This window comes from Geotrypetes seraphini, chromosome 2 (genome assembly GCF_902459505.1).
Source record: "Geotrypetes seraphini chromosome 2, aGeoSer1.1, whole genome shotgun sequence".
Taxonomy (NCBI): Eukaryota; Metazoa; Chordata; class Amphibia; order Gymnophiona; family Dermophiidae; genus Geotrypetes; species Geotrypetes seraphini.
This window is the reverse complement of record NC_047085.1, coordinates 292,641,566-292,669,107: the sequence shown is the minus strand read 5'-3', so window position 1 is coordinate 292,669,107 and position 27,542 is coordinate 292,641,566. Positions and strand designations below refer to the sequence as shown.

At 43.2% G+C, this 27,542-nt stretch overlaps 1 protein-coding gene across 6 annotated transcripts in view; it reads left to right on the top strand.

The window, feature by feature from the left end:
* The window catches only part of CTNND2 (catenin delta 2), a 1,866,736-nt gene that overhangs the window by 988,557 nt on the left and 850,637 nt on the right, over positions 1-27,542 (top strand). For 4 of the 6 annotated variants that reach the window (XM_033929835.1, XM_033929832.1, XM_033929833.1 and 1 more), the window contains exon 7: positions 11,610-12,162. In XM_033929835.1, the coding sequence (XP_033785726.1) occupies positions 11,610-12,162 (553 nt within the window). Of the gene's footprint in view, positions 1-2,027; positions 2,078-11,609; positions 12,163-12,271; positions 12,519-27,542 lie in introns of those variants that run through there. The other 2 variants (XM_033929836.1, XM_033929837.1) reach the window with 2 other exon arrangements.

Here is a 27,542-nt window from a genome sequence, read left to right as displayed (position 1 = left end):
ATTTGAAATCTTAGCTACCTTAATTGGAGTCCAGTGTGCCCTATGCATTAGGAAGAACAGAGATTGAAGAACACTGGCAGAGCGAGCAGATCTAAACATATTTTTCCAAACTTCCTGCCACATCTCTTCCTCAAGCGAAAGTTCCAAATCTTCATGCCAAGCGTACATCATGCTCGTTAATGAAGAAGTTGAAATGTATAAAGTGATAACTCACAGAGGAGTTATTTTACTAAAGGGTGTTGAACCCCAATGCATGCTCAGCATGTAAAAATCAGGCTAACACAAAATGTGTTCTCTTAGGCTTCTGTGGCTGTCGTCATGATTGTTGAAGTTATACAGGTCTGGCTGTGTCTGAGTAGGTAGAACCGACATTTCAGCCAACATAGCTTTCTTCAGGGGGTGCTGTAAGGTCTGCAGTTTGTCTTTATATATAGTGGGATAACATCTTTAAAATTAAAATTTGGGACCAACGGACTATTTGAACAAAATTCAAATTTGTGACCAAAGGACTCTCCTGCCTCAATCTCCTCAAGCCCCAGCCAATCAGGTTTGAAGATCCACTATATATAAAAGCAAACTACAGACCTTCCAGCAGACCCTGAAGAAAGCCACAGCATGTTGGCTGAAACGTCAGTTCTATCTATCCAGATGCGGCAAGACCCTGACTATTGCAACAAATATAACACAAAATTTATTCAAGTGTTTTGCGATATTTTGTTGGTTTGCATGCGCTAAGGGGCTCATAATCAAAATGGAAATGCATCTAAAAACCGGCCTAAATTAGCACTTGGACAATCAGTAAGTCAAGTCGTCCAAGTGCCGATAATCGAACCGGGTTTTGGACGTATTTAAAAATGACTTAGGCCTTGTCAGTACTGCTGCACGTGCAGCCCAGAGCTAAAAAGGGTGTGTTAGGAGGAGTTGAGAGGGAAGGATTTGGGCGAGACAAGGGCCAACCTAGACTTAGTCGTACTGCAAGTATAACGAAAGGTTTAACGAGACTGCCTAGATGGAACTTATATGTAGTGACTTAGGCCATCTAAAAACAAGTGGCCATCTAAGTGGCAAAAAAGTATCCAAAGTGGACAGATAACCACAGCAGACACAAAGTACAGACCCCCACACACTCCCCCAGTGATCACTGACCCCCCCCTGCCATAAGAATCAGAATAAAAACATCAGCACCTGTCATAGGAAAGCCTAGTAGAGCTGCACATAGGTGGCTTAAATGGTTTGAGAGGTGGGCTAGTGAACCATAGTCCATAAGCCACTTTGACTCCTGCATTCATGGTGCACCCCCCAAAACCCTTTTGTACTACCATATAGGTGGCACCTGCAGCCATAAGAGCTATTAGGGTGGTAGACAGGTGGGTATTAGTGGGTTTTGGGGGTCTCATCATGACCTATAAGGGAGTGTTTACGTGGCACCCTTTTTGTGAAGTTCACTGCAATTCCCTGTAAGGTGCCCCACTATTGTGTTGCCATGTCTTGGTGTCCAATCCATCATTTTGATGACCCCTCCCATGTTCAAAAGGTCTTGTTCTAGGCTTTTTTGACTTGGATGAATTGTTGGACGAAAATTGGTTATAAAGATAGATGACTTAGCAGTCTGGAAGTATAATTAGACGACTTTTGAAAAAAACAAAATATTTTGGAAGTATTTTTCGGGAATGGTCTTTTGACACTGCCAACTTTGGACGACTAGCGACTTAGGCCCAAAACAGACTTAGATGTTTCTTTTGATTATGCCCCTTCCACGCATATACTATCTATTTTTCAAAAGTAATGTTTTAGAAGGGATGTGTCATAGAAGTGGAAATGTTAGCCTGCTAGTGCGTTTATAGGAGGCAGCAGGTGTTCGAACCCATGTCAATTTTTTTGCAAGTCCTGCACACTAAAGGAAAAATTAGCATGCAACCTGCAAAGCTTAAAGCCCTATTTTAGAGATGTGCTAGGAATGGGTTTAATGCACGCAAGGGCTCCATAAGCTGCTTTGATGTTTGTATTGAAGGTGGTATATCGACTGATGGGCCCCAGAGCTAAATATACACCAATAACCAGGAGTTCCTCTTTCACAGTAAGTTTTATCATCAGTAGGAATTTGTATTGAGTTTGAAAACAAAAAAAAATGGAACAAAACAGGCTTGTTTAGAATTTTGTTTCAAATAAAATTAAAAAAAAAAAAATCTGGCCAGGAGTTTCTTCATTTTGGTTTCTAGTTCAGCACAGTGGCATAGCCAGACAACTAATTTTGGGTGGGCCTGAGCCCAAGGCGGGTGGGCACAAAATTTTCTCTGCCATGCCCAGTTCTATCACAAAATATGTATAAATACATTGGCTAATGAGGAGCCCCAACCTCTGTCAGCTTAAGATTTTCTATGAAGGTGGTAAGAACTCTCTTTCACTCATAACAAGCTTGGCAAGCAGCAGCAGCATCTCTAAGCCACGGATGCCTGTACCCTATGCATGCTTAGCTGAGATGTATGCTGTTGCTGACTGCAGAGCTTGGTAAAATGGAGTCCTCAGCTAAGGATGCCCACCAGCTATATAGCAAGGGTCAGGACTGGTGTTAGATATGCTAGGCCCCAGGTCAGAAAATAAAGAAGTTCCCTGCCTCCCCTCCAATTTCTCTCTTCCTTCAATCCCAAAGTCTGGATCTCTCTATCATTCCTTTCTGCTCCTAGATCCAACATCTTTCTCTTTCTTCCCTCTCTACCTCCTAAGTATATCTCCCTTCCTCTCATCCACCCTTATGTCCATTATCTCTCCCTCTGTCCCACTGTCCACTATCTCTCTCTCCTTTCCTTATGTTTTGGGTCCATCTCTTTCCCCATCACCTCATGCATCTCTCCCTCTTCTCTAACATCATGCAAAATATTTCTCCCTCATGCACCATCTCTCCCTCCCCTCCACCCCTATATCCAATATTTCCTCCCTCTCATACCTTTCACCCACTCCATGCAGCCTCTATTTCTTTCCTCCATCCCCTATACAAGATTTATCCCTTTCTCATCTCTCTCCATCCCTTTGCTTCATCTCTCCCTTCCTCCCCTCCACCCCATGTCCAGCAATTCTCCCTTTGCTTCCTCACCACCTGCACAATCTCTCCTTTTCTCCCACATTCCACTCCACCCACACCTGTTCCTCTTGCTTTAATGGGTCCCCAGCTGCAGTAGTGATTCATATATGCTGCCTGCTGCTGACCCAGAAGCCTCCCCTCTGTTGTGTCCTTCCCAGGCAGAGAAACAGGATGTTGTGACAGAGAGGGGCAGGACGTGGCAGAGGGGAGGCTTCCGTGTCATCAGCAGCCTGTTAAAGAGAGCAATGCAGGTCTGCGGGAGTTTGTGCTATCAAGATGCACTGCTGCTGGGTGGGCTGGAGCCCAAACTGGATGGGCCTAGGCTCACTCATGACTCATGACTATATGTTAAGCATATGCTGTTTTACAACAATGTAGTTATTTATAAATTGGAAAAAAAATCACCACACCTTATTTCAAATAGTATGTGCTAAAATAGAAAGTAAATCTAAAATAAAATTTTTAAAAAATTACTCCCCCCCCTTTCATGAAGCCACATTAGGGTTTTTTTTTATAGCTGGCTGCAGCAGTAAAAGCTCCGACTACTGCGGCCGGCGATAAAAAACTGTGCAGCTTCACAAAAGGTGGGGGAGGGTAAATGTATAATAAAAGAAACAAACCTGGACACTCAAAATTGAACCAAATAAAATGGAAAGAAAATCTAAATGCACTCCTAATTATCATAAGATTTTCTTTAAGAGTTTTCAGGAACAGTTACTGTGCTTATGTATAAATGTACATACAAGGCATCAAATTGATTTAAAACTATATAGTTTATTAAAAAGCTGCTATAAAACAAAATGTTGATTTATTACCCATTATAGTATTTCTCAAAGTATATGACATGAGAAGGCAAGATGTTTTACGCACTGAATTATATAGTACAGCCTAAAGCATATGCAATAAAACTTATTTTATCAAAATAAATGTTGACTTAAAAATTGAAAAAGCAATTGGTGGTGTGAGCTGCTTTCTTGATTTTGGAACTAGAGGGTGAGGGTGGTAGATTTGATCAGGATTATCTCACACTTTTTTTAAAATTTGTTTTTAATTGCAAAACTTTAATGTGAAACATTAGCTTATTATATACACTGAATGGAAGTCGGTGGCAATGCCCTGTTGACTATGCAAATGAGTTCCTAAGTGAGAGAGCTTAGCACTCCCACCCTTCTCTATCCCCCATGAACCTAATCCTGCCCTGGTTTATTTTTGTGCCACTGTAAATAAATAAGAAATAAGGGGCTCATAATCGAAACAGAAATACGTATAAAATCCTGCCCAACTCGGCACTTTGATGACCTTAAAGAACAAGTCGTCCAAGTGCTGATAATCGAAACAGTTCTAGACGTATCTAAAAACAGAGTGTTTTAGGAGGACTGGTGAGGGTGGGATTTGGGTGGGACATGGGATGACCTAGACTTAGTCATACTGCCAGTATAACTGAAAGCTTAATGAGACTGTGTAGATGGAACTTATACGTAGTGACTTAGGTGATCTAAAAACAGGTCTAAGAGGCCAGAAGGTATCCAAAGTGACTAGATAACCACTGCAGACACAAAGTACCCCCCACACACTCCCCCAGTGATCACTGATCCCCCACACTGCCATAAAAATTGGAATAAAAACATACATATCTGCCTCCAGAACATCAGCACCTGGCATAGGAAAGCCTTGTAGAGCTGCACATAGGTGGCTTAAGTAGTCTGGGGGTGGGCTAGTGAACCATGGAGAGGAGTATTCAGGCCCATAAGCCACTCTAACCACTGTATTCATAATGGAAAATGAAAGTCCACCAACCCCACCCCCCAAATCCCTACTGTACTACCATATAGGCGGCACCTGCAGCCATAAGGGCTATTGGGGTTGTAGACAGGTGGGTATAATTGGTTTGGGTGTGTTTTTTGGGGCTTACCATGACCTGCAAGGGAGTTGTGGTGAGATGTTTACGTAGCACCCTTTTTCTGAAGTTTACAGCAGTGCCCTACAAGGTGCCCCACTACTCTGTTGAAATGTCTGAGTGGCCAGTCCATCACTTTGCTGGCCCCTTCCACATCCAAAGGTCTTGTTCTAGACGTTTTTGATTTGGATGAATTTTTGAATGAGAATAGGGTATAAAGATAGACAATTTAGCGGTCTGGACGATCAAACGGCTGGACTTACAGGTAAAATGAGTCTCGGGGGAAAAAAATATTTTGGATGTATTTTTCAAGAATGGACTTTGAACATGTTCAACTTTGGGTGACTAGTGACTTAGGCCCAAAACGGACTTAGACGTATTTTTTGATTATGCCCCTCCATATATTTTTCACTCTGAAGAGACACAGCTATAGGAGGCATTTAAAAGAGGAAAGAGATAAAGAATTAGGGGTCCTTTTACTAAGATGTTTAAAATATTACAGTATATGGCAAAACATGCTCAAGCATCCTACAGGAAGTACGATTTTAGTGTGCACTAATCTACACACTATAAAATGTTTCAGTTTTTTTGGGGGGTCGGGGAGGACACTAAGAACATAAGAATTGCCGCTGCTAGGTCAGACTAGTGGTCCATAGTGCCCAGCAGTCTGCTCACGAGGCGGCCCTTAGGTCAAAGACCAGGGCCCTAACTGAGACTAGCCTTACCTGCATATGTTCTGGTTCAGCAGGAACTTGTCTTTGTCTTGAATCCCCTATTACAGCCTCCGGAAGAGCGTTCCAGTTTTCCACCACTCTGGGTGAAGAAGAACTACCTTAAGCTTGTATGGAATCTATCCCCTTTTAACTTTAGAGAGTGCCCTCTCGTTCTCTCTACCTGGAGAGTGTGAACAACCTGTCTTTATCTACTAAGTCTATTCCCTTCAGTATCTTGAATGTTTCGATCATGTCCCCTCTGTCTCCTCTTTTCAAGGGAGAAGAGGCCCAGTTTCTCTAATCTCTTACTATACGGCAACTCCTCCAGTCCCTTAACCATTTTAGTCGCTGTTCTCTGTACCCTTTTGAGTAGTACTGTATCCTTCTTCATGTACGGCGACCAGTGCTGGACGCAGTTTCCAGGTGAGGGCATATCATGGCCCGGTACAGCGACATGATAACCTTCTCCGATCTGTTTGTGATCCCCTTCTTAGTCATTCCTAGCATTCTGTTCACCTTTACTGCCTACAAAATGGATGGTGGTACGTGTTCATGCAGTAATTTTTATTAACAGCCACCTGCTAATGGCAACATTACCCACCCCCCATTTTACAAAACTGTGTTAGTGTTTTTAGCAGTAGCTGCGGCAGTAGCAGCTCCAGCGCTTATAGAATTCTGTAAGCATCGGAGCTGTTACTACCGCGGCCAACGCTAAAAATGCTAGCACAGTTTTGTAAAATAAAAAAAAAGAAGGGGGGGGGGGTAGTGCATGGTCATTAACTTAAAAAATGGAAAGTTAGGCATTTACAGCCTCAGCAAAAATGGCAACATTTGCACAGGGGAAAATCCTGCGCAAGGGCATTCTAAGGCCATTTTTTGACAGACAGTTGAGCTGAAGTACCTTGAATATCAAACAAAGAACTTTAAACTCGACCCTCATGCCAATTGGCAGCCAATGGAGCTCTCGAAGTATCGGTGTGATGTGGTCAAATTTTGAGGCCTGAACAATAAAGGGTGCTGCTGCATTTTGTGCCAGCTGCAAAGCCCGCAAAACACATTTGGGCAAACCCAAATAAATAGAGTTACAATAATCAAGCAAAGTGGTTATCAATAATATGAGGACTGTGCGAAAATTATCATCAGAGATAGTCACGCAGCCTCCATGCTAAACGCAGCTTGAAAAACATGCCAGATATCACAGCCTTAATCTGAGCCTTAAAGGACAAAGTGGAATCAAACACAACTCCCAGATACCTACACTGCAATCGTACCGGAACAACCTCACCTGCAAGAGAGATCTCAGTTGGACAAGACATCAATTTCTTACCACGACCAATATATAACACCTCAGTCTTAGAGACATTTAACTTTAGTTGATTTTGAGACATCCAGTTCTGAATGACACAAAACCAGTCATTCAAGAATGATAACGCTTCATCAAAAGATTTTTCCACAGGGATAAATAATTGGATATCGTCAGCGTAAAGATGAAACCTAACCCCCAACATGCGTAAAATTTTACACAGCGGGAGCATGTAGATATTAAACAAAACTGCTGAAAGGGCAGAACTCTGAAGAACTCCACAAGACAAAGTAACCCAGTCTGATTTCTTCTCATTCACTTCAACACAGAATGTATGGTTACCCAAAAAAGACTCAAACCAAGCCAACACCATACCTATAATACCCAAGGCCCGTAGTCTTGCTAAGAAAATTTGATGATTCACGTTGTCAAAAGCCACGGACGTCAATGAGAACCATAAAGTATGAGACCCCATGATTTAACCCACTTCGTATGATATTAAGCAACGAAAAAACAAGAAGCTCAGTAGAATATTTTGGTCTAAATCCAAATTGAAAATAATTTAAAATAGCATTCTTATCCAGAAAAACTTGCAACTGAAGTAATATGGCTTTCTTGAGGACCTTGGCCAAAAAGCCTAAAGATGAAATGGGACGGAAGTGTTCCAAGGCAGTCCCCAACAAACAATTTTTCAATAAAGGGTGAACAATGGCCTTCTTCAACGACGAGGGGACACACCCTTCCTCCAAAGATTTCAAAACCACCTGGGAAACCTATGGAGAAATAACATCCAGCATAGAAACTAGAACCTCCAGAGGACAAGGGTCTAAAGAACAAGCTGCCCTGCTCAACCCCTTAACAATCGTTTTTATATCAGATTCAGACACAGTTTCAAAATCCATCCAACTCTCAACATATTGCCCCTCCACTGCTGGTAACGGATTTCCAGAGAACAAAATTGCAACTTTCATAATTTTCTGAACAGCAAAAGAGTCACCATCTCTACTTTTGCGCCACTTTCGCTCCAAACTACGTAACTCTTATTTTGAATGATGTAAAGTGTCAGTAAACCATGGCACAGACTGATTATGACGTGGCTTAATTTCCCTCAATGGAGCAATCTCATGAAGACACTAATAAAGAGGAATGCCACCCATCAATCATGTCAGTAACATCACACTGTACCAAGCTATCTAGCTGAGGAATCCATTTTGACTTAAGTAAACCCAAATCCACATCCTCTCTAATTGAGAAAGAAGGAAGAGTTACTTTTTTCTGACGGGCTGAATCACCCACCGGAAAGCTAAAAGTGAGAATGAAATGATCCGACCAAGAGACGGCAAGAGATGTAACCACTACATCACGTTGTTTAATCCACAAATCGACAAAACACAAATCCAGGGTTATGTCCTGCCTGATTAGTAGGGACCCTCATGATCTGAGACCACCCAAGACACTCAAGAGATGTTAAGAATGTAGCTACATGATTTTTTTTTCGCTTTAGCGCCACACTGCTGGCCGGTGACCTTCTTTTAAACCTTCTTTTAAATTGTTTATACCATTTTATTGTGGTTTTCTATAAATCTTGTCAACCATGGACCCCTGAAGAAGGCATGTTCTCTGAAACACAGAACTTGTTATGTCTCTTGGTTTGTAATAAAGTGGTAACATTTAACTGCATTAAATATTTGGTATAATAAACATAGCCTGCATCTTGTACATATTAGTCTGCAGTTTTCTTTTTGCTTCTCGCTTGCCGTTTTTGCACTGCAGACCCTGTTGGACTTCTTTTGCTGTTTGGCTACATGATGATCCTCACTCATACTATCTGCCCCAACATTTAAGTCCCCTAATCAAAAGCTTAATCGGTTACTGACTTTTCTGGAAAACTTGGCTTCAAAATATTTCATGAATAGGGCTAGGGTTACCAGATGTCTGGGAAAACCTGGTCATGTCCTCTTTTTCAAGGACTGTCCGAGTGTCAGGATGTTTTTTTAAAAATGGGGGAGTCTGTCCGGTTTTAGCCAGCTTTCCCGACTCCCCCACCTACCTCCTCCACAGGCCTGGCTGCTGTAATTGAATCTTTGGGCAGCCAGCAACAGCAATGAGAAAAGCCTGCTGGCCTACCCCGGAAGACGCCTCTTTGCAGCGACTTCTGTTCCTGTGTGGGCAGGACTTGCAGAGAAATGGTTTCTAGGGTAGGCTGGAAGCCAAAGATTTCAGTTATAGCGGGCAAGCCCAGGAAGAGGTACAGGAGGTGTGGGAGTCTGTAGCTAGAGAGGTTGTGAAGTGAATCAGTGTCAGAGTAGAGAGGGGAGGAGGCTGGAGAAACAGCATGTAGGGAGGGTGGGCTAGAGAAGTACCATGGAGGGAGGGACGGCTGGAGAAGCATTATGGAAAGGAGAGTGTTTGAGAAAAAAGCATAGAGTAGGATAGTGCTGGATGGGTGGCATAACCATGAGAGGGGGCTGGGTCTCACACTTTGAGCTTAGCCCCTCTCATAATGAACATCTCCCTTGTTGTAGCTGGTGGGACATTTTGTTTTTCCATCATCTTGGTCTCAGTTTCTGCTTTTGTCTATCTTCTACTAATTCTCTTTCCAGACCTCAGGAACCCTAATTTCATCCTCATGGGAATCCCTTAAGCTGGGGGGGGAGGTGTGAGCCTGGGAAGGTTCCCCACGGGAGTCCTGCAGACCTGGGGGGGATCCCTGCAGGAGTGCCGCGGGATCTGTGGGATTCCCGCAATCCCCGTTCCCATGCAGACCTCTAATGAGGAGGAGAAGGAGCAGGTACTGGTCTAATGGGGGGAGGTGGTCTACCCTGGGCACAGTCTTTGTAAAGGGTGCGGGCACCCATCCTCCTTCTTGGCCCCCATGCTAGGCACCTGTGCCCCTTCCCTTGTACCTCTTTAATTTTTCATGCACGAGCAATCATTACAAACTTCCTGCCAAGTCGGCATTGCCTCTCTGACATCATTTTGGGCCCCTGCACCTAGGAAGTGATGGCAGAGGGATAGTCGACAGAATGTGAGTAGCATGGTCATGCTGTTGCTCTTGCCGTAGGAAGGGAAGGGGCACCACTTACCCTTGTTACGCCACTTGGAGCAGGCAGACGGCTGAAGGGTCACCTAAGGATTAGAGAATGGCACGTAACTGTTACCTGCGGTTAGCCGTGGGTAACCCACTGAAATGGTGGGGGAAAAATAGTGTTCACCGTGGCTACAGGGACAAGGTCATTCACTGCCTCGTGGAGCAGTGAATGGCCTTGTCTCCACAGTTAACAGAGGGAACGTGCGCAGTCATTAATTGCGCTCCCTCCCTCGCTCCTTACTAATGATTGCCGCTGCCACCGTCCGATTGCCACCACCGACACGTCCGAACATCTTCCTTTTTTCCCTCTCTTTCCCTTACCTTTGTAGTGTGCGATTTCTAAATTTCCTTTCTATGAGCAGCAGGAGCGTTGAAGTCGCGTTTGGCTGCCGTAAAGGTCGTTTCTGATGCAACTGGAAACCGGAAGTTGCATCAGAGATGACCTTTCCAAGGAGGGAGAAAGGGAGGAAAGGTGGAGTGGAGAGGAACAGACACTGAAAGGAACTGGGGAAGGGAGAGAGGGAGGAGGGGTGGGGAGGAACAAGTGCTGAAGGGAACTGGGGAAGGGAGAGATGGAGGGAAGGTGGGATAGAGAGGAACATATGTTGAAAGGAACTGGGGAAGGGAGACAGGGAGGGAAGATGGGGTGGAGAGGAATAGACGCTAAAGGGAACTGAGGAAGGTGGGGTGGGATGGGGAGGAACAGACGCTGGAGGGAACTAGGGAAGGGAGAGAAGGAGTGAAGGTGGGGTGGACAGCAACAGATGCTTAAGGGAACTGGGAAAGGGAGAGAGGGAAGGAAGGTGAGGTGGAGAGTAACAGACGCTGAAGGGAAATGGGGAAGAGAGAGTGGGGAGAAGACGCTGAAGGGAAATGGGGAAGAAAGAGATTCCAGACTATGAGGGGAGCAGAGGCAAGAAGATGGGTGGCAGACCAATTGGGGTGGGGGTGGAGGGAGAGATGGAAGGGAGAAGCACAGTAACAGAGCATATGGAAGAGGCAGAGAGAAGGCAGACAATGGATGGAAGTAAATGAATGAGGAGAAGATGAGGAAAGCAGAAACCAGACAACAAAGGTAGAAAAAAATTTCTACTTATTTTCTTTATTTTGGATAAATTAGTATATTAGTTGTGTTGATAAACATTTATAAACAAATCCCTGCCAGCTGAACATTTCTTTCTCTAGTTCAGCAGCCAGAACTTTGATTTATAAAATGACAATTGTACAGAATATTGTTTCTTTTTATACTTTAATAACATAAGTTCAGTATAAAACTATTTGATGGGATTTGTGGATGGGATCCGATGGTTGGTGGGGACGGGGACAAAGTTTTTCTAAGGATGTCAGATATACCCAGCTGCAGGTTTTGGGACTTTATGTTGCAGGATGCTATACTATTGAGTGTATAAAACCGTTAACTAGAAAGTAGCTAATGCAATCTATTACTGCATATGCATCTCTGTTTCTGCAATTTAGTCTCAGGGCTGTTATCCTTGTTCTCTTTTCTTGTCTCTCCTCCGCTGCAGGGTCCAGCCAGCCGAGCGGCGCACTTCGCCGGATCCGAGGCCTTTGGGCCGAGCCATGGCAGCGCCTTCCACCTGCCCGACGCGCCGCAGCCGCCGCCTCAGCACTGCTCCTCCTCCTCGTCCTCGTCCTACTACTCGAGCTCCACGCTGCCCGCGCAGAGGGTGAGCTCCCCGCTCTCCATGCAGCAGCCGCAGTCCCCCAACAAGCTGCAGCGGGCCGGCTCGTCCTCCGAGAGCCCGGCGGGCTACGGCACGGCGCAGCGCCTCTCCTCGCCCAAGCAGTCGCCCAGCCGCCTGGCCAAGTCCTACAGCACCAGCTCGCCCATCAACATCGGGGTGTCGGCGGCGGGGCTCTCGCCGTCCCCGATCCGCGTCACTTCGCCGCCCACCGTCCAGTCCAGCATCTCGCCCTTGCACCAGCTCAGCTCCACCATCGGCACCTACGCCACCCTGTCTCCGACCAAGCGCTTGGTGCACGCCTCGGACCAGTACGGCAAGCATTCGCAGGAGCTGTTCGCCACCGCCACTTTGCAGAGACCCGGCAGCCTGGCAGGTAAATCACTCTTGCAGACGTTTTCTTGCATGTTGTGTGAGCTTCCGCCTTTGACATCCCCAAAGAAATGAAATGGCTCGTTGCAGTTTATTAAAAAAAAAAAAAAAAGTGGACTCGCGTTCAATTGTCTGTAAAAGAGGGAACGTCAAATGGATCAGCCGTAAGAGGATTTCCTTCGGAAGCAGAGCAGCGCAGGGCATCTGTGACGTCGGTTCCATAGCCCAGCACGTCTCCCCCCTCCCCCTGCTGTTCTCCCAGTAAATGGCAAGTGTGCGCTCAGAAAAGTTATGGAGGACGTTTGGGGGTTTCTGCCAAGCAGATGCAAGACAGATTGGAGAGTAAGGGATCTTTCATAGGTACAGTAGTTGCAAAATAGTGAATCAGTTAGTCTCCCTTTTATGGAATGGATTTCCTTCTGTCTGGAATACTTTGCCAAGGGAGATGGAGTGTGTATTCTACCTGCATTCACATTGCTGCTTTGTAAGGATTTAGATTAAAAATGAATAGTTTTACTTTAGTGCAGCTAAATTTCCTATACTATGTTGCAAACTTCAGATTTGATTGCATTGTGTATAGGACAAGCATACACATCCCTATTAATGTCCTTTTATTGTTTATTTGTTTTGGGTTTTCTTAGTGAATTTTCTCTTTCAGGTCAGATTTAATAATACTCTGCTAATGGTCACAGACTACCTTTAGATATATACTTTTTGCTTTTCCATAATTTAATTTTACAGATCAACTAGAAAAATAGAGTAGCTTGTTTGGTTGGATAAATCAAGTGGGTATTCATAAGTATAGCCTTGCATTCTTTATTCTTTGAAATTTTCTTACCAATAGGCCTGCTTTTGGTCTTAAGCCTTTGTGTTTTCTTGATGTGTTCCCAACTGTCATGCCAAGTGATCAAAGCACCACTCTCTTTCACATCCCACCCCGCAGCTGCTAGAAAACTGAAAAAAAAAAAAGCTTTTTGAGCCTGAGTGTGAAATTCCTGTGTCCTTTTTAACCCCATCTGCAGGGCTAGTCTAGCTATATTTAGTCTCCATCCCTGCTGGGGAGGGGAAAGAGCACATTTTAATTTAGATAAATTATTAGACTGGATATCTGAATTTAGGGCTAGATTCACTAAGCAAACTGATCGTGTACCGATTGATTTGCGAGCCCTTTGCGGCCCGATTTCCTTCCGACCCGATTCACTAACCTGTGTACCAATCCGATTCCAATCCGTGCATGCAAATCAGGGAAATGGCATGCAAAGTAGGCAGGGACACAATTCACTAAACAAAAATCTTGAACAGCGACTGGGTTAGCCGATCAACAAGAAGCGACTGCTGGGGACCAGTCGATCACGTCCTTTCCGACTGTCCTGCCAGCCCTGCAGCCCTGAAATAAACCTGCTGTCTGCCTCCCGACTCTCTCTCTGGCTCCCCAGCTCTCCTGTTCTCTGCCGCGACCTGCTCTCTGCCTCCCCCGACTCTCTCTCTCTCTGGCTCCCCAGCTCTCCTGCTCTCTGCTGCCCATTCCTGCAGAGCGAGCCCTTGGTTTTAACCCGCTTTAAACCCGCGGGTTAAAACCACGGGCTTGCACTGCAGGGAAAGGCGGCAGAGAGCAGGTGAGTCAGGGCCAGTAAAAATACCCACAAAACCAGACAGCAAACACATGCGCAAACCATCTACAGGCAAAGTAGATGCTCTGTGCATGCGTCGGGATTGCTACCTAGCGATCGGTGTTGGCGGATGGGGGCATGCCTACGATCGCCCCCATTAGAATATTCTTGCTTCCTGAATCGATCGGCCCTGCCCGGATCGGACATGGATTGGTCAAGATCGGGCAGGTTATTGAATCGGGCCCTTGGTTCTGTATGCAGAAGTTACATCACAGGGTTAACTAGTAGTGTCACATTTTAATACATAACTCAGAAACCTGGGGAAAGTTCAAACTGTCTGAATTCAGTATGTGATTTCCCACAGGTGTAGGATGTATTTTTTTTTTTTTAATCACTTTTGTGAGCAGAATACTAGAACAGGATGTGGTCATTATTAAACTGATAACGTTGAGCATTTCTTAAAATGACTGTCACTGGCAAAATTAGACCTAGATATTCAACTCTGGGCTCCATCTGAGTTCTGGCACAGAATTTCCATGTCCTTTGTGGCCACTGGAAGTTATCTTGGTTTCAGGCCACTGACCAGATAACTATTCAGGTGAGTCAGGACTGCTGTTGGTGTAGTATTAGTGTCCTGGATAGTTATTGAAGCACTGGCCCTAAATATCAGTGGTGCCTGGGAGAGTTCTGCAGGAGTCAGTGGCTCTTTCTGGTGAAGTGTTGTTGAATATTTCTGCCCTAGATAATACTGGGCAGGAGTGTCTTCTGTCTAATTAAACTGCACTGAATATAGATCCCTTTTGGGCAGTGGCGTACCTAGCGTATGTAACACCCGGGGCCCATCATTTTTGACACCCCCCATCAGTATGAAAAACATGATTTTTAGTAACAATCCACATGTCACACATGAGTACCTAGGAGAAGGCAGCATCTTACATACTGCAGTGAGCAGTAGAACATTAATACACCCATTGTAAAATTAAACAAGCCAGACTAGTACAGATCAATCCTGTAATAAATCCTAACAGAAAACCGTGTCTTTCGAACACACAGAAGACACCTTCGCATATGTAATCACAAACTAACCCCTTCTCCTTTTACAAAACTGTAGTGTGGCTTTTAGCCATGATGGTAACAGCTCAGATGCTCATAGAATTCTGAGCATCAGAGCTATTGCCACCACAGCCGGCGCTAAAAAACACTCAACAGTTTTGTAAAAGGGGGTTAAAATAGAAATACATAGACAAATGTTAAACTGAACCAGCAAGAAGCTGGACTCTGCATACAATGCAACACCACAGAAACAGTGACGCATGTCCCCTAAAGCAAAAAATAAAGAAATAGAAATTTTTTCTACCTGTGTTTTCTGTGGTTTCTTTTCATCTACTGTCTGTATGCCTCCCCTTTCCATCTCTCCCTTCACCCCCATTGGTCTGGAATTTCACTCTTTCCACTCCCTTCCCCCCCCCCCCCCCACTTCCATCAGCATCTGCCCCTGTCTACAGGACGTGCCTCTCACAGTGAGAGGCACATCCTGTAGGCAATCAGCGGGCACCAGCTCATCTCCTTCTCTCTGGCCCTCTTCCCTGCTGACAGTCCCCACTGGCATCTCAGGGCCTGTCTGGAGGGCCTTTGTGCACGTGCAGATGTCAAAGTGATGATATCACGGTGACGTCCGCGCACTTCCAGGTGCCTCGAGCTGTGGCCAGTACCTTTAGTGTGCCGCAACTAAAGAAAGTTTGTGGGACACTGGCCTAGAACAGTGGAATCCAGATATCAGAAAGCTACTGCTCTGTGTCTGAGAACTGCTAGATTTTCCTTTGGTTGGCAATATGACTAATCCACTGCATGATATAAAAGGGGATTGAGTTTAGGTTGGTCACCAAGCTTTTTCTGTAGTCTGAAAGGATTTGCCCATTTTATTACTTTTGAGAAGGTCATGACTTCAGCTTTTCTCAACAGCCCTCTGCCTCTTTCTGTGTGCCTGGAGCTCTGTTCTATTTGGTTGTTCTGAGTTCTATTGTAAGCATGATTCTTTTAATCAATTATAAGCCAAGACTTTGGACTTTGGTCATGTTGTGTATTTTTACAAAGTTTAACTTCTCTTGGCTTAGGGTTACCATATGGCTCCAGAAAAAGGAGGATGGATTGAGACATCCGGGTTTTTCTTCTATTGCTTTCAGTAAAACCCAGATGTCTCTGTCTTCCTTTTTCTGGAGTCATATGTTAACCCTATCTTGGCTTATCCCTCAAGCCATGAGTTGGATCATTGGGGCCAGGATTCTAAAAAACCCGCGTTAAAAAGCAACTGTCTACTAACGCAGCCATTTTGATAGTGAATCTAAAAAAAGCGAGACATTATTTTAAAATTGTGCATGTAAATGAGGTCAGTGGACAGTAGCAAAGAGTCGCTAAATTTGCATGTGCCCATTGCTGGTGATAGCAATGGGCACATGCGCAAAAAAAAACATGTCAATTAAAAAAAAAACACTGGGATGCACTGGGGAAGGGCCTGAGGCTCTGATTGGCCCAGACGCCTAAGGCCCCCTCCTATGGGAGGTGCCTTAAACAACTTGGGTCAATCAGAGCCTCAGGCCCCTTCCTGGTGCATCCCAAGATGCACTGGGGGAGGGTAAGGCTTATTTTAGATGATGCTGGGAGGAGAGAGTCCGCATCCCTCCGGGTCATCTATTTTGAGGTAAGGGGGGCAGTGGAGATGGAGGAGGAGGAGGAGGGTCACTTGCTAGCGGGAGAAAGTGGGCATGTATTGCTTCCATTGCAACAAATAGATTTCATGCATATTCATTGTAGGGATCTAGAAAATGAAAATGGGTTGTGGCCCTTGAGGTCAATGGTTACCTTCCCCTATTCTAAACTGTATATGCCTAGTAGGCGTACTGTGATCACAGGCATTAGACAGTTATTAAGAATACATGTATACTCTTGGCTACATCAGTGCCAATATTCATGCACAGCTTTTGGGGATTTGTATTTTTATATACCACTTATAGCCTAAGGTACTCAAGCATTTTTCCCCATCTGTTCTGATGGGTTCACATTCTATCTAATGTATCTGGGCAATGGAAGGATTAAGGAGAAGATTCTCAAAACTTTAACGCAGTCGCTAAGCAGTTTTCCGGCGGTGTAGCCTCCACACATTTTAGCGGTTGATTATCAAAATGGATTATCTCTGTCTTTAGCGAGGTTTCTAGCCACACAAGCAGCAAAACTAGACTTCCAACTCTCCAATTTACTGATAACGAACCCAGACTACAAATCGTTCAGAAAAGAAATAAAAACCATGCTATTCAAGAAATCCTTGAAGACAAACTAACACCGCAAGACTCGTCCCAATTCTCTGAAGCAACCCGCTCTACTCTTCAATTCCTCTGGAAATGGCCATATAACTCCTTTTGTAATCCGCCTTGAACCGCAAGGTAATGGCGGAATAGAAATCACCAATGTAATGTAATGTTTCTGTCTCCGGCAATGGCATGCAAATGGGCTTTTTAACATTGAAATGATCCCTCCGGTGGATTCTTAAAAATTGCTGAGGCATTTTTGAAGAGCGGCATTGGCTTTTGGCGACAAAAAGCAACGACTGGTCCGGGGGTGCTGTTACAGTGCCAGCACTTGTGTTTTGACTGTGGCTAATGAAAAAAAGATGTCTATCTATATATTTTTAGTGGAGGGTAGTAAAATCACACTTCTTTTGAGTTTTTGGAAGAGACAAGCATGTTTCAAGCGCGCTTATTAAAAGCCAATGTTTCTTCTTGAGCACGTGTATGATACCCTTGTCTTGTGTTTCTGGCTGTGGGTCTTGATTGAATTATAAAATAAATTACAAGATTTACCTGAATTATAGTAGTTTTTTGGAGAGAAAGGCATGTTTCATGCACGACTGAAAAAAGTCGACGTTGCTTCTCCCCTCCTCTCTTTTCAATTCGTCCAATAGTGCAGCAGGAGAGTGGTTTTATTTACACCGTTTTTCTGCATCAGCGATAGGCACATGCAAATGGAGAAATTCTTTTGCATGTGCGATTTTTTTAAGAATGTCATGGGTTTTTATATTCGGTATCAAAACGACTTCAGTAGTAGACTGTATATAGCGGTATATAAGAAATAAATTACATTACAAATTACATTACATTACTGTCGCTTTTTAACATGGGTTTTTTTTAAATCCTGCCCTAAGTGACTTACCCAGAGTCACAAGGAGCAGTGTGAGGTTTGAACTGACAACCTCATCAGAAGGGTAGCTCTATCAACTGTGTCACACAAACACTTTTTGTTTGGAAGTCTGCTGAGTTTGGATGGGCTAAACACTTTGCTTGCACTTTTGAAATTATATGGCTAAGATTTTTTTTTTTTTTAATTTTTTTTATTAATTTAACAAACTTTACAAGTAAATGCAGAGTATATTCTAACCAAATACCATCAATATACAACATTGCAAAATGAAAAGAAATAAATGGAACTTAAATCTTCCTTAGACCACTAATTGCTTTAAAGCAAGGGCATCAAACTCAGTCACATAAGGGGCCAAAATCTAACACATAATCTAAGTCATGGGCCAAATTTTTATTAAGATTCTTAGGGGTCCTTTTATTAAGGTACGCTAACCGATTTAGCACGCGCTTAATAAAAGGACCCCTTAATCTTAGTAGAAGTATAGGATTACAACCTCTCCAATCCCATGCCGGCTCTGCGATATAAACAAAATAAATATAAAATACTTTTCTTCTCTCTTTTAGGTCCTAGTTTACATTTGCTGTCTAACACTAGCTCTAGCAGGATACACATTTCAAATCTGACATATTGTAATCACAAAACAGAAAATAAAATTATTTTTTTCTACCTTTTGTCGTCTGGTCATTATTCAGATCATGTTGGGGTCCCAGGCTCTGGTTGTCTTCTGATAACTCGCTTGCCAAGGCCCCTTCTTTCTTCTTCCTTCCCTCCATCCCGGCAGCTGTCTGAGACTGCAGGGAGCAGTCCACAACGCACCGAAATTGAGGCAGGAGAGGGCCTGAGGCCAAAGAGGGGCCCAACAGTGCACAGCCACCGTTCTTTCCATCCCTCCATCAGGTGCAGCGCAGCTCCGCCAATGTTAAAAGGAGCCGCGTCGAAATTGGAGCCCTGACGTTGCCGTAGCACATTCCCTCTGCCTTGGTCTTGCCCCTCCTCTGATGTATGGGACTGTGGCAGAGGAAACGTGCTACGGCGGCAGCAGGGTTCTGATTTCGATGTGGCTCCTTTTAACATTGGCGGAGCTGCATTGCACTTGATGGAGGGAGGGAAGGAACGGCAGGCCAAATCTTGGCGATGGCAAGAATTGTTTGACGGGCCAAATTTTAGTATTCCCACGAGCCAGAGTTTGATATGTCTGCTTTAGAGAGAAAAAAAATAAAATTAAAGGGAGAAAAGATTACATTATATCTTTAAAGAAAAAAGACTTAAACATCTATATTGCCTGACTCTTTTCATTTTTGAGCTACTTCCCTACTACTGGTTAACCTTGAGGTCTAAAAAGGATTGTAGATAGTCTAGGATAAAGAAAACATATTTGAGATCCTGGAACTTAATGACGCATTTACATGGATAGGCCAACATAAATGTAGCCTCCCGCCTCCTTGTCTCCTCTCTCATTCCCAAGAATAACTTCCGCCTTTCCTGAGTTACTTTGGTTACATCATGGTGCAACCAAATACGTTGACCACAAAAGAGTATTCCTAGCTTTTAAAAGAACAATCTCATGATAGAATTAAGATCTTGCTCAAATGTAAAATTGATAATTAAGGTAGCTCTTTCAATAATATCTGAGGACAAATTCTCTAAAACTGCTGTAAGATTTTTAAAATCATTATCAATGACCAGATTCTCACCCATAGGTACGTTAGTAACATCAAAATTTCTCTTTGAGACAGGTAAATAATATGCTTTATTTATGGACGGAATCTGGTCTTGAGGAAAATGCAAACATTCTATAAGAATTTTTTTAGTCTCTATTGGCGACACAGCCAATATCTTTGGGCAGTTTAAGACTCTTAAGTTCAATCTTCTCAGCGTGATATCTTATTCAAAACCAGCAGGTTTATGGAATAAAGATGTAATATAGCTACATCATTGCACTCACCTGCCTACCAACCCTACAATATTGATTAAGTCTGATCTATCTCAATTGACTTATATATATCAGACAATGTGAAAAATACTTAGCTGGATCCTAGTGAAGATGATTATCAGGTGAAAAATATAGGGTCCACTTTCATTGCATTCGTCTTCACAAGATGAAAATAGAAGTGTGAATGCTTGTAGGTTGTTGCAGGTGCTGACAATCGTGCAGTGAGCTAATTCATATTGATATAGCTGGCTTTGAAAAAAGTGTTATAAACGTGAGTCCCCAAAATAAAAAACTGCTTTAACAAAAATCACCATGTATCCAAAAACTCCACAACGTGAAAAGTTAAAATGTCCAAAATCTCCTCAACACCGATCGTGTTTCACTAAGAGTTGCTTCATCAAGAGGAAACAATGAAAACTAAACAAAACACATAAAAGAATGCAGTTAAAAACTAACATGTTCCAAGAATATCGTATAAATTCAAAATGAAAATTACCTTCGGAACTCCTAATGGAGGGATCACGCCGCTAGAGAATCTTAACAGAGATAGCTGAATCAATGTAAACCGTAAGGACGTTTATAGGAACATCAAATGATCACGTGATGAATAACATGAATCTAGCAAATTAATGCTTGTAATGGAAAACAGAAACTTAACGATCATCTAATGGTCCATTCTATTTCTTTGTTAAGACCATTAGGTATTACTGTTTTCCAAGAATAAATTAAATGTTGTTCATGATATATAAGAGTATGAGAGATCTTTAATTATTGCAGAAATTGAATTTTTCAAAGAGGCTCTCAACTTGTATCTTGTCCATGCATTCCTGCTTAATCTTTTCAACATTTACCGCAAAGGCATCCACTTGTTGCACCAATACCTCCATATGTGAGGCAGTCTTCTCCATCTTCTCATCTATCTTCTTTATAGCTTCAAAAAGTACCTCCAGTGTAACTGCTGGGCTTATTGGTATATCTCCCTCTCTCTCGGTGATCTTCCGGGCCTGCTTTCCAGCAGGGGCTGTAGCTCCTCCCACTGTCTGCTCCAGGATTTCCTTCTCCTTTCCTCAGAGACAGAATCATTGCTCTGCATCCCCACTGGACAAGGGGGCACAGAGACTGCCCTCTCCACCACCATATCCAGCATTACTCCCTCTCATCTCTCTCTTCCCCATGCATCTCTACCTCACTTCTCTCCCACCACAATGCCCAACAATTCTCTTTCCCTCCCAATGCCCAACAATTCTCCTCTTTCTTCATCTTCCCATGTGCACTCTCTCTCTTTCCCTCTCACTCAGACACCCAATTCTCCCTTTCTATTCTCTCCCCTACCTCAGCATCTCTTTCCCTCACTCCCTCCATTCTTCCATTCTATGTCTCATGCTCCCCTCCCTCCCTCTCTCCATTTTGTGTCTCTGGTTCCTGCCCCCTCCCTCCTTCCTTCCATACTTTGTCCAAAGTTTGTGCTCCCTCCCTCCTGTGTCCCAATGCACCCCTCTCTCTCCCTCCTTCCATTCTATGCCCCAAGAACATGCTTCTCTCCAGCGGGTGCTTACCTTCTTTAGGCCGGCTTCCTCCTCTTTCCAACTGCAGTCATTTCTCTGCACAAAGCCATGGGCAGCAGCTCATAAGCACGTCCCACGGCTGAGCTGGAAGCCTTCCCTCTGACATCAGAGGAAGCTCCTCCCATGTTAGAGAGAAGGCTTAGTGAATCTACTGTAGCACTAATTGCTTTTTTCTCTAGTAGACAGAATGAGTTAATTTTGCCTGCACTGACTTTGTCTCTCATGAACACTCCTGGCTGTTCTATATTTTCCAAGTTTCCCCCTAATATGATAAAATTTTAATTAAAAAATTAGTAGTTATAAATGCTGGATTTTCTGAGAGAATGTTCAGTGCTGCCAAATGTGTTCTGCTATATCTGAGATCACTTACTGCCAGTTTGCCTTGAGGGTGAGAGAGCAGCTTCTTATGCTGCTAATAAATTTTGTGGGAGGTATTTCTGAGATTCTCTGGTGTTACTAATGCATTTCCTGGAGAAGTCAGATTTAAGGTCAAGTAGTGCTGTAGTAAATTTCAGGCTTGATTTGTACCGTTGACCACCTGACACTCTTTATCAAATCTGCCAGAAGCCTTGCTGCTTTTCCATAATCTATCCACAAGCAAGAAGCAGCGATACTGCCAGTGGCTAAAATGGCATTTAAGTGACACACCACCTCTGTTGGAATCTCTTCTTTGAATCTGTAAAGCAAATTATAAAATGTAGTGTTTGTATGACAATAAGTGCTTCAAAAAATTTCAGATTAATTATGAAATAAAAGCTCATTCAATAAACATGGATAGAATGTGAAATGGTTTGAATATGTAAATGTAGTTAAGGGTAATTAATATACAAGGTCTAGTAAAATAATTTGATCAGTCAAATCAGCAGCAGCACCACTAACTAGAGAGACCACACAATGTCAACTTGACTGGTTCTTGGCCTGTTTGCATCCTGATATAGGATGTCATTTCCTCAAGAATCCTTTTTCTCTCTTTATTTTCTTTCTAGAACAGGATGGAAACTGTGCTGCCTGTTTTAACTTTTTTCTGAATTCATTATTCGGTCGCTGATGGTGTTTTCATACCATGCATGCATGCATCAGTAGGATCATTGCCTGGGAATCCTTAAAGTTCTGGTTTATGTAGGGTGGGAATAGCTGAACTGGAGGTGCTTTAAAAAATTGTAAATACCAATATTTCCTCAAGAGTAAAACAACTCAGAACCAGGGTCTGTGCAAGGCCATTAGGTGCTCTAGGTGAAGGTTCTGATTTACAGCACCTCATTTAGATCCCTAGGTCCACCCTGAGAATTTGAGACCAGTAATTAAGCTGAAAAATAATTGGTCACTCCATCCCTTCAAGAAGAAGCCTGTAAAAATGCATAACTAGGCATCAAATTTGAAATATTAAATGAAGGCAGTTTCCAAAAACTATTTATCCAGATAAATGGGCTATTTGAACAGTATGCACCCTCTCTCTATATGAAAATATGTGCTAGTGGTTCTTTGTCTCGATGTCAGGAGTTATAGTTTTGCTTTGAGTACAGGTATTTAACAGTTATAAATGATCTAGAAATTGGAGCGATGAGTAAAGTGATTAAAATTTGCAGATGACACTAAACTATTCAAAGAGGTTTCCGCTGAATCAAGGTGGCCAAAATTTCTCTTTCATCCCATTGTAATGTTACACCTATGAAAATGATCTTAGCCTAAATACTGTACAGTATGTCCCATCCTAACAGGTTAATTTGGCACTGTGGCACATACAGCAAACTAGCCTGTAAGAAATATGGACCAATCTGCATTTCTACTGGAGCTAACAGCTTCCGTTTTTGTGGTTTCCCATCAAATCTTACTGTTCATAACCTTTTATTCTGGAAAGACACTCCCTCAGGGATAAAATTAATTGAGGTACACAGGAATGGAAGGTTTAGTGAAACTAGCCCAAAGTGGCCAAAATTTCTCTTTCATCCCATTGTAATGTTACACTTATGAAAATGATCTTAACTTGAATACTGGACAATATGTACAGTAAATATTACCAACAGGTCTGCCTGGTTTAAAAAAAAAAAAAAATAATAATGACACTAATATTTTGTGTGTATTATAAATAAAAAGCCCCCCTCCAACATAATTTTCAAGCTGCCGCAGCTTGAAAATTATGGCACGAGGGATTCCCACTCATTCCTGCCATCGGACCCACTCCTGAGTTCCCCACCCCCAAAAAAAACAAACGGCAGGAGGGATGCTGACTGCCACCGGACACCCCCTCCCTGTTTCCCACCCCCCTTCCCGTACCTGTAAAGGAGCAGAGAGGGTGCTCAGTTCTCCTCCTATGACTCCAATGATGCATTTGTGGCCTTAGGCCCTGCCTCGGTGCATCATGTGATGCCATTTTTTTCGGGGGGGGGGGGGGGAGGTATTTGATGGCATTCAGGGAGCGGTGCAGGACCAGGCAGGAGCATGAAAAGCTTGCGCCTGCCTTGTGCGCCGCTCTGCCGCAAGAGGAGGCAGCTATCCAGCAAGGGTCATTGCCGCAGCAGTAAGCCATGGGGCTCGAGCACCTGTGTGTCCCGGCAGCTTCCAGACCTGCTCTCGAAGGGGGTAAGTTCTGTCATCCTCTTCTGCTTTACACTTACAGCGCTGGACCATCGGAGTAAAAAACAGGTAAGGGGGGGGGGGTGTTAAAAAATTGTTATTTGCTCCATACGATACACCTATATTTCCACCCACTTTTTTTTTGGGGGGGGGGAAAAGTGTGTCTTATGGAGTGAAAAATATGGTAACTTTGGCACTCTAATAGCATTATTAAATATCAAGCAAATTATTTTATCTTTTACTTCACAGCAAAAATACTCCAATTCCCGCTTTTCTTGGAAATTTTGATGTTCATCAGCAATTTTTCATTTAGTTTCATTACCACTTGGTTTCTATAAAGACATACTGAATACAAAGAGCTGCAATAAATGAGTAATCGGTAACATAAAAAAATAAAACATTTCAATAAAAATTAATATATTTTCTTAAATATTAACTTACCAGACATAGAATAATTGCATAAATTAATAAGTGCAACATAAATAAACCTATCCTCGTATTTTTATTGTACTCCAAAGGTGAAATATTTCCTATTAGGCGCACCAAGCAAGTCAATACAAGACTAATGGTGTGGTAGGTATTATTATCATCCGATTCACTGCTAGTATTAGTGGGGGGAAATGGTGCATGATGCCTAGAGCTCAAACTTGTCTTGGGCACCAAAGGCGTCCGCATCATAGTGCTTAATAAGAATAAGCAACTGGTTATACTCATACTTTGTATCTTTGTTTTCGACTGGCTTAGATTGGCAACTTCTGGGCGGCGATGGATTGCGGGATAAAGTTTGCGACTCTAGATACACCTGCACTCTTCACAAACCTGTAACTGTAAATGTAATCATTCTGTTCGCTTCAATATGCCTTGAACTGAAAAGGTATGACGGGATATAAATAAAGCTATTATTATTATGACTTTTTGGATTGCATTGGCTGGGCCGCAAAGATGTTTGTTTCCATGTGGTGTGGTTCCTTAAAGACTTTTCAAGGCATTGGCTATAGGGATCAAAGTGGTCTCAGCAGCATCCTTTGTAACACGTGCCTGTCTCCCCAGGCTATGTACTGAGGAGTGTGAGGGTAAAGAACTTATGCCTCAGCTCCTTTTGTCTGGAGTGGATTCTGTAGTGGATGCTCCCTGTGATATTATTTGTGGCATGAGCACAGTGTCAGCTTATTCCATCTCAGCATGCAGACTGCTCTGGATCAGGCAAAGAGCTACTCTCAGCAGACTCTCTTTTAAAGGATAGTGGACTGTCAACCCAGGACATTGCCTGACAGTAGTCCCACAGTCTCTAGAGCAGGGGTGTCAAAGTCCCTCCTCGAGGGCCGCAATCCAGTCGGGTTTTCAGGATTTCCCCAATGAATATGCATGAGATCTATTTGTATGCACTGCTTTCATTGTATGCTAATAGATCTTATGCATATTCATTGGGGAAATCCTGAAACCCCGACTGGATTGTGGTCCTCAAGGAGGAACTTTGACACCTCTGCTCTAGAGACTCAGGATGCTCAATTTGTGGCTTCAAGAGGTCTAGACAATATGTCCAGCTCTGCTTCCCACTCCCAGAGTTTCAGGCAGAGATTACTGGATCCAGGTGCAACCGGTCTGCAGCACCCTGAGCTGTTTCCTCCACCAATAAGCTGCAGTGACTCCAGGTCTAGGGTAGTCCCTCTTATGATAGGTGGCTGATTTTAGAAATTTCCTACCACTGGGTTCTGGACAACTTCCAGGGTGGCTACAAGCTAAACTTTGCCTTACCTCTGCCAAGTTGGTTTGTGAACTCTCCATTGGGATGATCACAACAAGCTGCCTGACTGCAAGCCACAGTGAGCAGGCTGCTAGACATTTATGCCATGGAGCTTCTGCTTCCAGAGGACTTGGCAAAGAAAGGCTTCAACAATTGGACACCTATTCTGGATCATACACACGTAAATGCAGCGTTCTGGGTTCTGCGTTTTCACATGGAAACGGTTTGATCTGTCATAGCGGCATTTTCCCTGGCAGAGTTCCTAGCCTTTCTGGTTCTGATTGAGGCATATTTGTATATTCCCATTTTTCCAGACCTCAGATAGTTCTGAGGTTTCATGTCCTGGAAGAACACTGGTGATAGCTCCTCACACTTTCTCCAAAGTGCAAGTGGTAGTGGCAGCCCACATGTGGAGTATGGGGCTACAGATGCATCCCTACTTGGACAATTAGCTGATTTGGTCCCCCTTGAAAAGGATTCAGGTCCCAATTCCTGCCCCATACTTTCTCTGTCTCTGTCATATGTAAGTCAGGTACCTGGGGACACATCTTAAAGACCAGAAACCATCTTTCAAATATGTCCGTCTTTTATTATGAGTTTCACATATTTATACGAATCAGGTTTGCCAGCATTTGATGGCATGTGACGTAAGGTCACATGAAACTTTAAACACATCAGCATTTTTTCTAGCTAGAGATTGAAGTCCAAAAGGTAAGAAAAAGCCTTGACCAGCAGAGCTTCTTAACTAAAGCTGTCTGTAAATACGGCTTAACAAAACAATTGAATTCACTTCACTACAACTCTGTTTAAACATTCATGTCAAAGAAAGAAAGACAAACATAGATGTCCTTATACCATCTTCAAAGAAGGGAAAGATAAACAGGGCCTACCTTTGCATCTTTAAACAACATATGCCTAAGGACACTTACTAAAGTTCTGATACGTGTCCGTTCAATTCCCCTCTTACGTCATGTAAATGACGTCACAAATACACAGCATGAGCTGGAAGGGAGTGATACCTTAGGTATGTCTCTCAAGGAGGGGTCTTTTAGGAGCTGTAATACGAATAACACAGTACATGAGCAGTCAAGACAAGAGTGCAAATAATAAGAGATTATGCATTCAACTAAAGTGCTGATCCCAAAAATTAGATAAATCAGAGTTACATTTGGACTCAGCAAAGAGGTCTGCTAATTTCTGAATGTCCATAGGAGGACCTATATTGTCAGAAAGAAAAGTACAACAGCTTAAAGTACTGAGGAGAATTTTTCAGAATTCTCAGCTAGAATCATATCTAGGGCCATATGATTTTGAGAACCATCTGAGAAGTGGAGCCTAATTGATCAGTAATACCTTGCAAGGCGTCCCTAGAATAGTTCACAAAGCGTTGCTGATTATAATAATTTTAACTAATCCGATCAACATTCTTATTAATAGTAATAAAGGGAATAAGGAACTCAAACCCAGCCTTAACCTGAGCTCGGGCCTTAAATTCATCTGGGACCCCTCTTGGGACCCCTATAGCATCTATGTATACATGTGATCAGATTTATATCAAGACAAATAAAAGGAAAAACCATGTGAATAGGAAGGATGCCTTTCAGAAACAATATGCAGAAGCATAGTAACCTTAACTAAAGTGCACTGGCCTATCCACTGGCTGGGTAGCTTAACAGGGAGCCAAAAGTCTCCATAAAGCCAGTAAATATCAAATCTGATGCAGCAACAATGGGGCATACCTATGAGCCAAGACAGAACAATAACCTG